Here is a 16,579-nt window from a genome sequence, read left to right as displayed (position 1 = left end):
AATAGGCGCGATGCAGCATGTGGAATTATCCTGATTAATTGGCTCAAATGCGGATATCGAGCACCAATCGAAAAAATCAAAGAACGTGAAAAATGAGGTATGAGGTTCGATAAGCTTTTTGAAAAGTAGACTTTAAAAAAATAAAAACAAAAAAAATTGACTTAAATAAATAAGATTAGGACCTAAAAGTAATTAATTAAAAAGTTTTAAAAAAATTTGAAAATTATTGTAGGGACTACAAAAGTCCCTGCGTTCGATAAATTTTTTAAAAGTAGACTTTAAAAACAAAAAATAAAAAAATTGACTTAAATAAATAAGATTAGGACATAAAAGTAATTAATTAAATTTTTTAAAAAAATCGGAAAATTATTATGAGCGACTACAAAAGTCCTCACATTTGCTCTTATATAATATAGTAATATATATGTAAAAAAAAAAAAAAAAAAAAATCAAATTAGGACTAACTACCTGCCACACGTGAAAAATTTGGGTGTGCTTCAAGGCTGGCTGCTCTGTCTCTCTCTCTCTTACTATACTATTGTTTTTTATGTCACTCTTCTCTTGTTTCTCTCTCTATAATTTCATGTATATATATACACACACTAATCTAACTTTCTTCAACAATTCACCAACTACCTAACTATTTCACTCACCTCAATTCTACTTACAAGGCCAAGTTCATTCTTCATCATTCCCATTTAATCAAGAACAAAAATACATACTTGGTACATTTTTAAATTCTCTATTTGTTTCCATTTCAGTTTGTTTTACAAATTCTTAATGTTGTTATGGAGTTGAGATCTGGGTATTTTTCCAATTTACTATCTGTTAATCAAGAACATAGATACTTGGTACATTTTTGAATACTAATAGCATTTTGTTTCCTAAAAAGTTCCCATTTTTTGGATTCTTTTTTGAGTCTGTTGATCTGGGGTTGTCTTTTTATTGTTTAATTTGGGTACATGGCTTTTAATTGGAATTGAGATCTGGGTATGTTTCCAATTTACTGTCTGTTAATCAAGAACATAGATACTTGGTACATTTTGAAAACTACTAGCATTTTGTTTCCTAAAAAGTTCCCATCTCTTTGGATTCTTGCTGTTCTTTTTTTTTTTTTTTGAGTCTCTGATCTAGTTTTTTGTCTTTTAATTGTTTAATTTGGGTTTTTAATTGGAGTTGGGATCTGGGGTTCTGTTGTTTTATTGTTGAATTCTTGATTTTGGGTTCCTGTTAGAAGGTACATTTTTTAGATTACTATAGTATTTTGTTTCCTAAATTTTTTTTTCTATTTTTTGAATCCTTGCTGTTCTTTATCGAGTATGGGAGGTGGGTTTTGTCATTTTACTATTGAATTCTTGATTCTGGGCACATTTTTGAAATCTAGTAGTATTTTGTTTCCTAAAAAAGATTATCTTTTTGAATCATTGCTGTTTTTTTGTTGAGTATGGGATCTGGGTTTTTGTCATTTAACTGTCGAATTCTCGATTCTGGACATTTCTGTTGGTTTTTGGTTCATTTCTGAGTACTACTTTGTTTGTTTTGGGATCTGCATTTTTGTGATTTTACTGTTGGATTGGCGATTTGGGTTTCTGTCTGTTAGTGTAAAAATACTGGAGTTTGTCGAATCTTTCTTTTGTTTGGTCTGTTTTTCGATGTTTCCGAGGTGACATGCTTTGGTTTGTTGTGTAAATATTTTATCTAAGAAAGATCTGCTTTAATGGCCATTTAAAGTTGTAGTCTTTTTGGGATACTGAAGGTCAATTCTTTGATTTGGTTTACATGTTAAAGATCTGATCTTTTTACGAGTTTTTAGTGTATGATTTGTTTTGGAATCATCATTTGTACTCACCCTTCTCATTGCTTGTTAGCGTTTCCCAATTCAATCAATATTCCTCTTTACCAAATTCAGTTTCACTTTCTTATGTGTTGGTTATTCATTGGTTTAATTGAATCTGGAGCAATATAGCCTGTTCTCGGTTTGTTCTCTTTTGTTAAAGGTCAATTTTATATATTTCTCCTGGTGTTTGTATGCGTTTAGAAATGGTGATTTTGGGTGGATAACTTGGATGTTCCTTGGATGAGAAAGATATGCTCCAACGAAAGCAGATCCCGGATTTAAATTTGATGGATTCAATATTAATGTTTCTCATCATTGAATTCCTTGCACTTTTGCAATCATTGGTTCAAAACTTCATATTCGCCGAAATTTTAGCGATTTTTCACACATAGATACTTATGTTTAGTGTAAAAGTACCGGATTCAGTTGAAACAGTTAGAACTACATAGCATCCGCCTCTGTCTGAAAATACCATTTGTTAATCGTACATGAATACACATTGCCAGTCAAATCCTGTAAAATTTAGTGTTTCAGTTTCAGATCCATATCCACCTGTTGAGATATTGTCTTTGCGGTTGTCTGAAATTCCTAAGCTGTCTCTCCTATGAAAGAGAAAATATCTATTCAGGAGAATAACCTTTGATGCTTGTGCTGATATTGTAACTGTTGTACAGATCTTGGTTAAATCAGCAGAATGGCTACCGGACAACTTTTCTCCAAAACGACACAAGCTTTGTTCTACAACTACAAGCAGCTTCCTATCCAACGGATGCTCGACTTTGATTTCCTTTGCGGTATGTATTACATTTCTACTCTTCAATCATGATTCTAGCAAATAGATCTGCATGTAACATTTGTTGTTACAAGGATTTCATTCACATTTTAATTATTTGTTTTCAAATTTATAGGGAGAGAAACACCTTCTGTTGCTGGAATTATCAATCCTGGTTCTGAAGGATTCCAGAAACTCTTCTTTGGTCAGGAGGAAATTGCAATCCCAGTACATTCTACGTACGTTAAATTCATCCCTTGCTTGTTTTGTTTCTCTATATTTGTTTTCTTTTATCGGTTATATTTCCACACCACTCTTTTTTTCTTTTCTTTTCTCGTTCTGATATTCGAAAGGGCCTCATTTGGTAGTCATTTTCAATGTGGTCCTCTCCCATTTGGTTGTCGTATTTAATCTTTTGGTACAAATTCAATGTTAATAGGTCTAAACTCGTTAATCCAATTTTGCGCAATTGAGTTTTCCAAATATCATATGAGATCATATGACTTTCTAACTTTTGATTCCACTTTATATCATTTGAAATCTGTGCAATGTAAGCACACATGTCAACAGACTTGTCGCTTTAGTTTCTCGATTTGAACTACTAGAGATAAATGGATAGTCTTAATTCTAAGCTATTTATCATACTATAGCATATATGAATGAACTTTGCCTTCTTTACAGACCTTGGTTGTGGAGTCTTACTAATTTTGATTCTTATTTGCAATTGTTACCCATTCTACAGCATTGAAGCTGCCTGTGCTGCTCATCCCACAGCCGATGTTTTCATAAACTTTGCCTCTTTCAGAAGGTTGGTACTATTATACATCCTCCCTTTTTTTTTTTTGGTTTAAATTTCAAAAGAATTGCTCTTATATCTGATGTTTTCCTTAATTCCAGTGCTGCTGCTTCCTCCATGTCCGCACTAAAACAGCCAACCATCAGAGTTGTGGCTATTATTGCTGAAGGTGTTCCTGAGTCAGACACCAAGCAGCTTATTGGTTTTGCAAAGGCAAATAATAAGGTATACTGATCCACATCATTACCGTCGTGTTCTTCAGCATTAGTACATTTCTTTTTTTCTTTTTTCGGTTACATGCATACTCAAGGGAGAATGAACATCAATTCACCAAGTGCTATTTTAATCATTACTAAATCTCACGTATCATGGTTATTTTCTCCTCGCATCAATAACTAATCTTAAATATAAGTTTCATATTTAGAAGTTATCAAACTTTATGGCTTATAGTATTTGCACTTTTGTGTCAGGTGGTTATTGGTCCAGCTACTGTTGGAGGAATTCAAGCTGGAGCTTTTAAGATTGGTGACACTGCTGGAACAATTGATAACATTATTCAGTGCAAGCTTTACAGACCTGGATCTGTGGGCTTTGTCTCCAAATCTGTGAGTAATTCTAGCAAGTCTTTCATCTTTTTCTGGAAACTGAAAAATTGAAGTCACCGGGAATCGAACCCAAGACCTCAAGTCTTTCATCTTTTTGCCTTAACTCATCTACTTTTTCCGTAGTTACAAAATAGCATGATGACATTTTGCGGTTTCATGTATACTGACTTTTATCTTAATTTATAGGGTGGTATGTCTAATGAATTATACAACACAATTGGCCGTGTGACTGATGGAGTTTATGAAGGTTGGGAATTCTAAATCCTGAATTTTTGTTTTTAGAACATTTTTATATTTATTCATATTTAGAAAAATAATGAGTGAATATTTGGTCTCTGCAGGAATTGCAATTGGTGGGGATGTCTTTCCTGGCTCTACCCTATCTGATCATGTTTTGCGCTTCAACAATATTCCACAGGTAATTGATTAGCAGTGAAATCAGTGCAAGAAATCCTTTTATTTCACTATTCTCATGAGACTTGAAAGCTTAATGGGGCATGATCAACTATATGTTTTGTCATTTTGCACAATTTGATCTTTTTTTTTTTCTTATGCTTTGGTAAATTTTAGGTCAAAATGATTGTTGTACTTGGGGAACTTGGTGGACAAGATGAATATTCCTTAGTTGAAGCCCTGAAGCAGGGGAAAATCAACAAGCCTGTCGTTGCCTGGGTCAGTGGAACTTGTGCTACCCTCTTCAAATCGGAAGTACAATTTGGACATGCGGTGAGCTATTTCTTTTTTTGAATCACTTTTACCATTTTAAAAAAAAAGCTATTTCTTTTTATTCCCTCGTTTCTTGTAAAATGCAGAAAAATTTCTCTTTTAGTATTGAGAGCTGATTTCATTCTCAAAAAAAAAAAAAAAAAAAAAAAAAAAAAGTACTGACAGCTGATTTGGTGAAAGCAGTTTTCTGCCTCAAATCTAACTTTGCTTGAGACTCTCTTAATAGGGTGCAAAGAGCGGTGGTGAAATGGAGTCTGCACAAGCTAAGAATCACGCACTTAGAGATGCTGGAGCCATGGTCCCCACTTCATATGAAGCTTTCGAAGGAGCAATCAAAGAAGCATTTGAAAAGCTGGTGAGTCTCTTGATATTAAGTACGGTCAATATTACATGTTCTTCTTGGTATCTGTTTAAATAGGATTACTTGGTTGTCTGATAGGTCTTGGATGGCAAAACAACTCCCGTAAAGGAAATAACGCCTCCACAAATTCCTGAAGATCTCAGCACAGCAATTAAGAGTGGGAAAGTTCGGGCCCCAACCCATATTATTTCCACCATATCTGATGATAGAGGTATGAACTGAATTTGACTACATATTATCATTGGTTATTTTGCTTTTGTGGTGGCTAAATAAGTCGGAGCCAATGCTGATTTTGTCTTCCATTTCTTATATATAGGTGAAGAGCCATGCTATGGTGGTGTACCCATGTCATCTATCGTGGAGCAAGGATTAGGTGTTGGTGATGTCATCTCTCTGTTGTGGTTCAAACGCAGCCTCCCTCGTTATTGTACACGTTTTATTGAGGTAAGTTAGTTGTGATTGCATTGTTATTGTTCTTTGATTAAGTTATAAAATTTGCTTTTATTGGGCTTCATGCTATGCCCCACGTTGTTTGTCTCTAAACATCCATTTTCTTTGCGGTTGGTTTGACTTGGCAGATTTGCATTCTGTTGTGTGCTGACCATGGTCCCTGTGTCTCTGGTGCTCACAACTCCATTGTAACTGCCCGGGCTGGAAAAGACCTAGTGTCGTGTCTTGTTTCTGGTATGTCATAATTTAGATTTTTACACTATATAGCCGCTCACCAAAATAATAGCCGGTAAATGTACATTTGTTTTGTATATTAATGTGTATATACATAATATATGTATGTATACAATAACGATATATGTATGTATATATACATAAAATATACATATTTTATTCATAACTAGTGTATGTTTTTTGTAAATATGGCTAGCGGTTGTAATTAGTTTTGGTGAGTGGCCAAATGTGTAATTTTCCCTATTCTTAATGTAGTTACATCTTACTTTATGGGTTTATCATTCAATTGGAATAATGTTTGGTTCTGCAACAGGGTTGTTGACTATTGGCCCACGATTTGGTGGTGCTGTTGATGATGCTGCCCGATACTTTAAGGATGCTTATGACAGGGTAAGCCCTTACAATCTACGCTACTAGTAGAGTAGAAACTTTTCCGCTACTCCCTCGATTGTCTGGATGAATAAACTTTTGCAATGCTTTGTTTGTAGGGTCTTACACCATATGAATTTGTCGAAAGTATGAAGAAGAAGGGCATTAGAGTGCCAGGAATTGGCCACAGGTAGTGTTTCTTATAACTCATTTTTGAAATTAAGTGTATTATTTAGTAGACGTAACCATTAATATCTTAGACTTGTTCCATAAAATGGTAATTGTGAAGCTGTAGCATTTCATGCTCGAAACTCGTGTCTCTTTGAATAAGGGCGGATGTAGAGGGTCGGTTGCTGGTTCACGTGAACCCAGTAGCTTTCTGTATATATAAATATAAAAAATCCACTAAATATGTATGAATGTTTGATTATGAACCGGGTTACTATTGTTTTATTAACTTGAAGCCACCATAGGAACCCTTAAACTTCAAAACTGGATCTTAAACTTCAAAACTGGATCTACCTGTCTTTGAATTTATCTCACGCATTGCATATTCTTCTTGTGTGACAGGATCAAGAGAGGCGACAACAGAGATAAGAGAGTGGAACTACTGCAACTTTACGCGAGGGAAAACTTCCCTTCCGTTAAGTACATGGAATACGCGGTTCAGGTTGAAACCTACACGCTCTCAAAGGCAAACAACCTAGTTCTCAACGTTGATGGCGCCATTGGTTCCCTCTTCTTGGATCTCCTTGCTGGAAGTGGAATGTTCACCAAGCCGGAAATTGATGAAATAGTAGAGATCGGTTACCTGAATGGTCTGTTCGTGCTGGCACGTTCTATTGGTCTTATCGGGTAAGTTGACACTTCTGTTGACTATTTGTCTACGTTAAACTGAAATTTAGTCGTGTTAAACGATTGTAACATACCTTTTTTGAATTTCAGGCACACGTTTGACCAGAAGAGATTGAAGCAGCCTCTATACCGTCACCCATGGGAAGACGTTCTCTACACTAAGTGAAGACACTCTCAATAGCAACAACAAGCAAAAATTTGCCTGCTCTCCCTATCCAGCATTTTATCTCAAAGTGTTTTTTAAAGCCATAAGCCATTTGTTGTGATCATTCTTCATGTTTTAGACTAGTATTTGTATTCCTAAGTGCTTGTTGAGCATTTTTTGTAAGTTGTTATAAGAGACAACTCTTTTTGTTTCACAGGAAGAGTTTTCTTCATTTCCAATATATGAAAGAAATAACACATCTTGTTCATTCATTCTGAGGTGCATTTTTCGGATTAAGTCATTGTGTTGTGTTCTTACTGCACAAAATTTGTTACAAAAGATCTGCATGCTAAACTCGAAGGTTAATTAAGATTTTAACAGATTTTTAGACAAGACACATAAATACTAATTACAATGTTACTTATACACACTGACAATGAGAAGAATCTTGCACACTGTCATCCCTTTAAAAGCTAATTACTTGCAGTATCGAAGCTAGAGTTTTCATTAAGAGAAGTAAAAATACAAAGTAATAAACACATGAAGAAATGAAGAGCATTCAACATATATATAAAATTCTTTTCTGACCTATCTATACAGAATAATTTTCCGGTAAAAGTGGTGTCAATTAACTCCCGTCGGATGAGGGTGGTTTCACCCCTAATTATGGGTAACTTGTTTATCTTAAGCATGAGTTTGTAACTTGAAAATAAACTTGTTTATCTTAAGCATGAGTTTGTAACTTTAAAATAAGGCAAATAATTTGATATGGCCAGTTAGTTTTTTTTTTTTTTTGGTACATCATAAAGTACTAAGTAAACTACTTAAAATTGTTCCATTTCATTGAGCGCATCTCCGCATTCTACCAAATCTTCTTGATGTTTGTGACCTTCATTTGCCAAAAATAATAGGGTTATGGTTAAAACTACTACCATAGTGTAACATATTTTTAGAATACTAGTGTAAATAAGTTACTCCCTCGTTCACTTTTACTTGTTCAGAATTCTAAAAATAAATTTTCACTTTTACTTGTCAACTTTAGCATATCAAGAGAAGACAATTTATTTTTTTCTGTTTTACCCATAGTATTAATTACTCACTTCAAATCATTTTTCAAATCCAATAAAAATATGAATCAATTAATATGGGTACATTGGTAAATTATGTACTCCATTTATTATTTTTTAAACAAATGAAAAAGTTGAAATGACAAAAGTAAAAAGTGAGTACAACTAAAAGGAGGAGTAAAATCTTAATAATTGAGCAAAATGATTTTAAATCGACATCTAATGCCCACAAGCAGATGTTAAAACGGCGGAAACTAAATGAAGAATTTTGGAGACTGGTTCACTAGAATTTTTACAATTGACACTAAAAAAAAAGTTTCAGATTCAGAGAGAGAGAGAGAGTGATAAGTGAAACGTCACATTTCCATCACTATAGAAAATGTAGGCTAACATGAATTCAAAAAACATGACTAAATAAAAAAACAAAATGTAGGCTAACAACCCACTTAAAAAATTCAATCTTTTCAACTGTATGATCTTTTTTAACTGCACTCCGTCCCAATTTATGCCACCATAAGAGTTTATGTTGAATTTCGAAAGTTTAAATTTTTTTATGTCTTTTAAATATTTTAAATTATTAATTATTATGATCTATAATATTTTTTAGTAGTGTTTAAATATATAAATTTTAATTTAAAAAACTTAAGGATCCTATATTCATTTACGTCAAAATTTAGAAGTTTGAATGTTGAAATTTCAACTGTAACAGATAAATTGGAACAGAGTGACTAATGGTCTCAAACAATCTGCTGGTAGATGCAATGATAAATACTAAAAGTTGGAGCAAATTGATGGTGGCTTATAAAGAAATTCCAGAGAGGTCAAATTGGACCCTTTGGTTGTACAATAGGTGCAGATGAAGCCAATTTGTTTATTTTCTAGTCATTGATTTGATCCTCAAATGATTCTAAACCATGAGAGACTTGAACTCATCAAAATAGGAAGTTGGAACTTTTTTAATAGCCTTTTCACATTTTTAAGTGTCTATTTTGCTAGAAAGTGCATTTGGGTCACTTTGACATCATTTTTACTGAATTCTATTTGGACCTCATTCCAAGAATTATGGAGAACTGTGACACTAGTCAAGCCTTTTAAGTTTCTTGTTTTAGCATAAGTTTTGGACTATTGTGGACTGCCAGTTATGTCAGTGGCATACGCGGGGATAAGAGCAAGTTTAGGTCCGGAGTTTTGGGTAAGATTTATTTCGTATTTTAAATTGATATTTCTTTAATGCAACTATACTTTGCAGTTTGCACAACTTTTCCGTCTGTTCAAGTCTTGGTGGACAGAGTTACCCCGTACCTGTCTTTGGTGCGAGGCAGAAGGTACTTCCGTGTACTTAGTCAAGGTGTGCATAATCTTGCCCGGAACCATGGTTATAAAGAAAAACTATAGTTCACACAACTTTAAATATCTCCTTTGTTCTTATAAATTGAAATCAAGGTATCTGGTATCCACTCGTCTTGTATTCGACCACTCAAAAGCGGAGAGGATTCAATTTTATGGGTTCTGGATTTTAGAACGACAATGTCAAGTGCTAATAATTGGGTTCTAAATTTATTAGGTGTATATACTTATATGAAATTTTCAACACAAATATGCTGTTTGAGTTAAATACCATTTGGACCACATGCTTTCTAAGCTTCATATTTTTCATGGCACAATATAGCTAAAGTTTCTATCATGCACAAATGTATGTAGATCCAAATTGTTTTTGTTTGTGGTTCGATTTGAACAATTAATCAGATATAGCTTCTTTACCTCTCATTGATCTCATTATCTCCCGTCAAGACTTTGTTGATAATCTTCTTTAATACACTTTATCTGGTTTAGGTCCTTTGGTGGGTGTTGGATAAGAAAGGTATTCATGTAAATAAATGCCATAAAGACAAGTATGAGGAAGTAATCACTAGCATGCGAACAATAGTAAGAGATACAAATGAGTTTTTCATAATCGTGGACTTTTATAAGGATCGACATTGAGCGCTCACTTGCTTACATGTGTTCTGGTTGAGCTAAACAACACAATACAAGATTGGTGATGACATTGTGCTAATTGACGAATCCAGCGAGGGTGTAATAAACCTAAAGTTTAAACTATGGAGAAGCACTCCAGAGAGTAAGGGTCTTTGAATAAGTACAAGTAAGATTGAAATGTGTATTGCAATTTTAGTCGGCTAAAAAGAGTGAAGTTGAGGTGACATTAGACTAATTATGTTGCCTAAATGAAAACAATTCAAATATCTAGGCTTGTTGTACAATAGCTGCAGATAAGGCCAATTTTTTAGTCATTGGTTTGACCTTCCAATGAACCATAAGAGTCCTGAGATCATCAAAATTGGAACTGATGTTAAGACATTTTCACCTTTTCCATGGTCTGTTTTGCTAGAAGCTGCTTTTGGGGTATGTGACATCACTTTCACTGAATCCTATACGTATCTATTCCAAGAATTCTGGAAAACTTTTGCATTTGTCAAGCTTTAAGTTTCCAGTTTTATAGTTTTGGAGGATTGTGAACTTCCATTTATGTTAGTACCTTATGCGATGATTTGCAAATATGGAGTGGTAGGTGTGGCACTAAAGGATTTTCAGATTTTACCTTTTATTCAAATTGACGTTTATTTTATAATATTTTTCAAGTGATGTCAGTCCTTTTATATACATATTGTTTTTCAAAGGTACTGAATAACTTGGCCATAAAGGAGTCTATGCAACACATATAGCAAGCTGGCCTTGTTCAGGTTATTTAGCATGAGTCCCTTATTTCGGTTCAACATTTTAAGGCTCCTCATGGTTGCTACGTATTACCGCCAGTACATGGCCAATGTACGTACTTGGATCTATTGCTTCATTAACCCTTGACAGTCATTTATCTAATGAAATGTTGAGGAAGTTAGCTGTTAGGGGCAGAAAAAGGTGGTTTCTTGAACTCAAAACGTGACCATTTTCTTCATTTCAGCAAGAAATGATCTTCAAATTTTGCAGATAATTATTTGTATATGGCTATATAGATACAAATATGTAGTGGGGATTCAGTAAATTAGTCATAGATACATCCTATTTGTTTGATCAATCTTGGAATCCTGGACTGAAATGGAGAGTACAACAGCATCAGCACAAGGTCCAACACCACCAGCTGAGGAGCTGCTAAGGAAGATCCAAGAACTGGAGGCGGGGAATCCCCAATTGAAGCAGGAGATGTTTAAGCTCATGATTTCCGATGATCACAGATCACAGAGACAAAGTTCTCATTCCATCTCCCCACAATAACCGCCTTGTTTTAAGGGGAGTGGTCGCTTTGATGGCGGTGCTTTGGCTGTGTGGAAAAGGTGGTCAAGTTCTTTCTAGAGTGGTAGTAAAGGTGAGGGAGACAGCAGTAATGGTGGAGGTCTAGCAGCAGTGAAGTTTACTGATAGACACTATTTCAATATATTACAGTCAATGGGACAATCAGTGCATATATTTGATGTCAACTGCCGTATAATTTACTGGTGAGTAATTGAGATCGACTTCCTATCTTTTGCCTTTTTCATTTTTCCTTTTGCTCATTCAGACTTGGGAGAGAAAAGAAGTGGGTGGAAGAGATTGAGTTTGTGTCTTTAATTAACAGAGTTTACTTTTTAGTTAGATCATGATTGGTGTTTGTCACGTTTTTTCAATGTTATTAATATAGGAGTGTGATTTGAGCCATCGTTGAACAGGAATCGAACTGCTGAACAACTATATGGTTATTCTGCTGAAGAAGCTCTTGGACAAAATCCCATTGTGCTCTTAACAGTTGCTCAGGATTATGCTGATGCTAGTAACGTTGTAATCCAATCGAATAGGGGTGAGATTTGGACTGGACAGTTTCCAGTTAAGAATAAGCAAGGGGATAAATTCCTAGTCGCTGCTACCACTACCCCCTTTTATGACGATGATGGCACTTTTGTCGGTGTTATTTGTACATCGACTGATGCGGAACCTTTCCAAGAAACACACCTTGCATTAATGGGAGTGAAGCAGTTGGAAGCTAATGCAAGATTTAGATCCAGAACCCTTGCTTCCTCCAAACTTAGATTCGATCCTCAGGTGCCCCTGCAAAATGCCATTGCCTCCAAAGTATCTAATTTGGTTAGTACCGTCTTCGTCTGCATAGTTGCCTGGTTTTATTTCGCTTTCATTTGATTCTCTTTATTGTCTGTATGCGAAAGTGGCATATGCTGACATGTCAAAATCTCATAATAGGCCTCAAAGATGAGCAACAAGGTCAAGTCAAAAATAATGACAGGAGAGAGCACCGTGCTTTGTGAAGGTGGAAGTGAAGATAGTCATTATTCTACCCATGCATTTTCTGATGCTGCTCTCTTGGATCATAGGGAGGATGCAAATTCAATTAGAGTGAGTATGCCTAGGGGAGGTGTTCACCTTTCTCCCTTTAGATTATTCTCTAAACTTGCAAAAGAGGAGCATTCCCCGGGGAAACACTCAAGAGATTCTGGGGATGAGAGTGAGGGAAAACAAGGGATTTGTAAGATTATCACTTCGAAGTCAGAGGAACGGATGGTGAAGAAGAGCTTACCATGTCCATGGAAAGGCAACGAGCGAGATGCCTCGGAGGCAAGGACTACACATTTTTACGGCCTTGGCTAAAAAATGGCCAAGAAAATGAGTTTAATCAAAGTAATAGTTACAATGCGTTAAAACCAGACACCCAGCTTATTGATACTAACTGGCCAACCACCAATGAAGCTTCGGGATTCTGGTCTTCTTCATTTAATGTCAACAGCACAAGCAGTGTTAGTAGCTGCGGAATCACCAGCAGTGGTGCTGTTAATAAGGTGGCTGCGGATACTGACTGCCCGGATTATGAAATCTCGTGGTAGGATTGGAGAAAATATTGGAGAAGGTACGTGAAATTCCTTTTACAGGTTAAATTGTCAAAAAACAAGCCTATCAGTTATTCCAAACTTGATCATAGAATTTTTTGAATTGGGAAAGATGTAGTTTACTTTCATTTTCTATTTCCAGACATTGTAGATGCTTCTGTTGTGAACAATAATCAGAAGTTAGTAGTCAATTGCACTTTAAACCTTTTTATATTTATTTCCGAAGCTAACACGTTAATTTTTTTTATGAATAATCTGTACCAGCTTTATGGATGTGATATTCTTATGGATTTGACAGTTTTTATCGTCGCCTTTGCTTTTACTTCTGCATTCTCACTTTTCCGTTTGTCTGTGTTTCTCTAGGTTCTTGCGGAACTGTTTACCATGGGCTGTGGCATGAATCAGTATGTTCTTTGCCTCTTCTTTTATATTTTTTTATGCCAAGAGCTCTTACCTCTTCCGTTCATTAAACTTCCTTAGACAGAATGTTCTAAGCAATTATTTGTCAAGTATTTCTAGACATACTATTGTTGATTAGATGTCATTGTATAACATATCATTTGTTCGAATATACATTTGTAAGTTACCATTTTCTCCTTTCTCCTCTATAACATAATAGTTTCTTTGTTATGCAGGATGTCGCTGTTAAAGTATTTTCCAAGCAAGAATATTCTGATGAAGTTATATATTCCTTCAAACAGGAGGTCAGTCTGTTTCTCATAAATTTATCATGAAATGCCTTTTTTTCTTTTTTGTCGAATATTGTTCTCCCATATAATTTTCAGCTATATGATATCACATTAAATTGCTGTAGTTTCATGAGGTCCTGAATGCAGTGAACCAAGGTCAAAACTCACCAGCAATTTATTGTCTACAAATTATATGCTTTGAATTGTTGAAGAGAAGGACAAAGATGGAAGATACTCACTGAGCACTAAGCCGAGCTTTTTATGCTCTCTGTCACTGTGATTTCTAGAAAATTTGAACTTTATATCGTAATCAATCCCAGTTAATGCAGGAACAATGAAAAAAGTAATTTGCAAATGATGAGAATTAAGTATGTCTAAAACAAAAATACCATTTCCCAGTTCATTAAAGACTATCACAATATAGCCTAGCAAAATTAGGCAATCCTAATGCTTCTACAATGAAAATAGTTCAATGAAACGACTCATTCATAGTATGTTTGAAAGACTTTTTGTGTCTGAGATTAGTGCATGGAGACTTAATCCTAATGCTTCTTTGCTCTAATTCAAATATGGTTACTAACATTATGCTAGATCCAGAAGCATATCTGACGGCCTTATGCTTATTTTTTGAAGGTGTCTCTTATGAAACGACTTCGACATCCAAATATTCTTCTTTTTATGGGTGCAATAACTTCACTTCAACGCCTCTGCATTGTTACAGAGTTCCTGCCACGGTAATTCTCTACCTTCTTCATGCTGAATAACCGGTTTCTATTTTCCCCTTTCTCCGTAGCAATTTGTCTGCTCTTATTCCTTGTGACTAGATCCGTATTTTTCATGTGTAACTGATAAACCTTTTCACCTTTTCCATTATTGCAGGGGAAGTTTGTTTCTGCTATTACGGACGAATTCATTCAAATTAGAATGGAGACGACGAATCCGCATGGCTTTAGACATAGTAAGTTCCTATGTTTTAGTCTTTTTCCTAAACGTGCTGCTGATCATAAATTTCTTTCTCTTAGTTTTAAAATAATTATTGAAATATTTGGAGCAACCAGGGTTATTCTTTTAGCTTAACAATATGTTTCATTTTGCTGCTTTTTCAGGCTCGTGCCATGAATTATCTTCATCATTTTAACCCACCTATAGTTCATCGTGACTTAAAGTCATCAAATCTTCTTGTGGACAAGAACTGGACTGTTAAGGTTTGGCTTCAGTTTATCTTACCTATCTTCTCAACATCTATTAATAAAGAGGCTTTACTATGTGGAAAAGAATGCTCACCATGAAAATATAAATAGGTTGGGGACTTTGCTCTGTCACGTCTTAAATATGAAACGTATCTAGCAACAAAGACGGGTAAAGGAACGGTATTAACTCGAACTCATAAGTCTTCCTTACTGTATTAATATGAACTATTTTAATTCACCTGTGTTGTTTGAACTTGACTTATATCTCTTTCTATGTTGATTATCCTGCAGCCACAATGGATGGCTCCCGAAGTTCTTCGCAGTGAACCTGCAAATGAGAAGTATGCCAACTATGAAATATATGCATTATGCAGATTCCTGAATATTTTAATGATATCAATCCTTCTTTGGATGTGCATTTAGGTCTGATATATACAGTTTCGGAGTTATACTATGGGAACTCGCCACTGAAAAGATCCCTTGGGATAACCTCAACTCAATGCAGGTATTTTCATCTTTCTGAATTCTCACTTGGACAACATACCATAAGATTATACTGTCTAGCTCAAGTTGTGAGAATCGCCCCACTCTTCACGCAAAAGAAAAGTAAAAGATAAAACTGGATTATTTTTCGTAATATAGTGGTATATAAAGAACAACTTTTTGTTGCAGGTGATTGGCGCTGTAGGATTCATGAATCAGCGGCTAGATATCCCAAAGGACGTTAATCCACAGTGGGCTTCTATTATTGGGAGCTGTTGGCACAGGTTTACATCTTAATTCTTTCTGTCATCATAATTTGTTTTGCTGAAGCAAATAGCACTATGAGGAATCTAAGATATATGCTAAGAATACGATATATTCTTTTTATTATTTGGAAATTTCTGAGGCGTATTGCATTGACAACGAATAATTTCTGAAGTTATAAAGGGGTCTTCCTTAGCCAACCAGGCTGAGATGACATTGGAACATATTAATATTGTCTTTGCTAATCTGGGAGAAAATAAAGGAGACATTAATGGACAACATGTAACCTAGGTAACCTCTTGCATGATATTAGTTTATATTTGATGTCTTGGATATTGAAGGTTTTAATAATATGTTTAAGGATGAATAGTTTAGGAAAAGGATGTTGGAGTTCAGTGCAAATCATTTATAGGTGACTAATAAGTATGTCTGTTTTACACAAATATCCCATATTTAGTATGTCTGTTTTGCACAAATATCCCATATTTAGGCTACCATTTAGATTTTGTCCTATATTAGAAGTTGTGCAAATATAGCCCCTGAGACTGACAGACATTAAACTGTCATCTAACGTCTACTTTAGATTGTGATCTAACATTTTCTCATAAGATTTTCAGTTCGCCCAAAAGGAATCTTTAGACCGTGTTCTAAAAGGTCTATAAGTTGCAAGAGAAATAAAACCATTTGTTTTGAATCACATTAATTTACTCAATCTTTTGAACTTAGCTGATATGCAACTTTACTGTTTTGTCCAACTCAGTGAGCCAAAGTGTCGTCCGTCTTTCCAAGAATTGGTGGAGCAATTTAACGATCTGCCGAGGCAGTACGTTATTCAGGCCCAGACATCAAGTAACGCTGCAGGAGATAG

The 16,579-nt window shown here is 35.0% G+C and overlaps 1 protein-coding gene and 1 pseudogene across 1 annotated transcript; both read left to right on the top strand.

Moving 5' to 3' along the window:
* Positions 1-2,475: 2,475 nt before the first annotated feature.
* LOC132038993 (ATP-citrate synthase beta chain protein 2) lies at positions 2,476-7,409 on the top strand. Its single transcript, XM_059429509.1, has 16 exons — positions 2,476-2,631; positions 2,746-2,848; positions 3,352-3,417; positions 3,507-3,630; positions 3,876-4,010; positions 4,197-4,257; positions 4,352-4,428; positions 4,581-4,736; positions 4,963-5,091; positions 5,176-5,308; positions 5,414-5,541; positions 5,676-5,781; positions 6,095-6,171; positions 6,270-6,340; positions 6,721-7,005; positions 7,096-7,409. Exons 1-16 carry the CDS (start codon positions 2,532-2,534, stop codon positions 7,169-7,171), a joined length of 1,827 nt encoding a protein of 608 aa, XP_059285492.1. The 5' UTR covers positions 2,476-2,531; the 3' UTR covers positions 7,172-7,409.
* Positions 7,410-9,840: 2,431 nt separating this feature from the next.
* On the top strand, positions 9,841-15,597 carry LOC132039256 (uncharacterized; annotated as a pseudogene).
* Positions 15,598-16,579: the final 982 nt, after the last annotated feature.

Source organism: Lycium ferocissimum, chromosome 12, assembly GCF_029784015.1.
Source record: "Lycium ferocissimum isolate CSIRO_LF1 chromosome 12, AGI_CSIRO_Lferr_CH_V1, whole genome shotgun sequence".
NCBI classification, from domain to species: Eukaryota; Viridiplantae; Streptophyta; class Magnoliopsida; order Solanales; family Solanaceae; genus Lycium; species Lycium ferocissimum.
The sequence above is the reverse complement of the archived record's forward strand: the minus strand, read 5'-3'. Positions and strand labels throughout refer to the sequence as shown.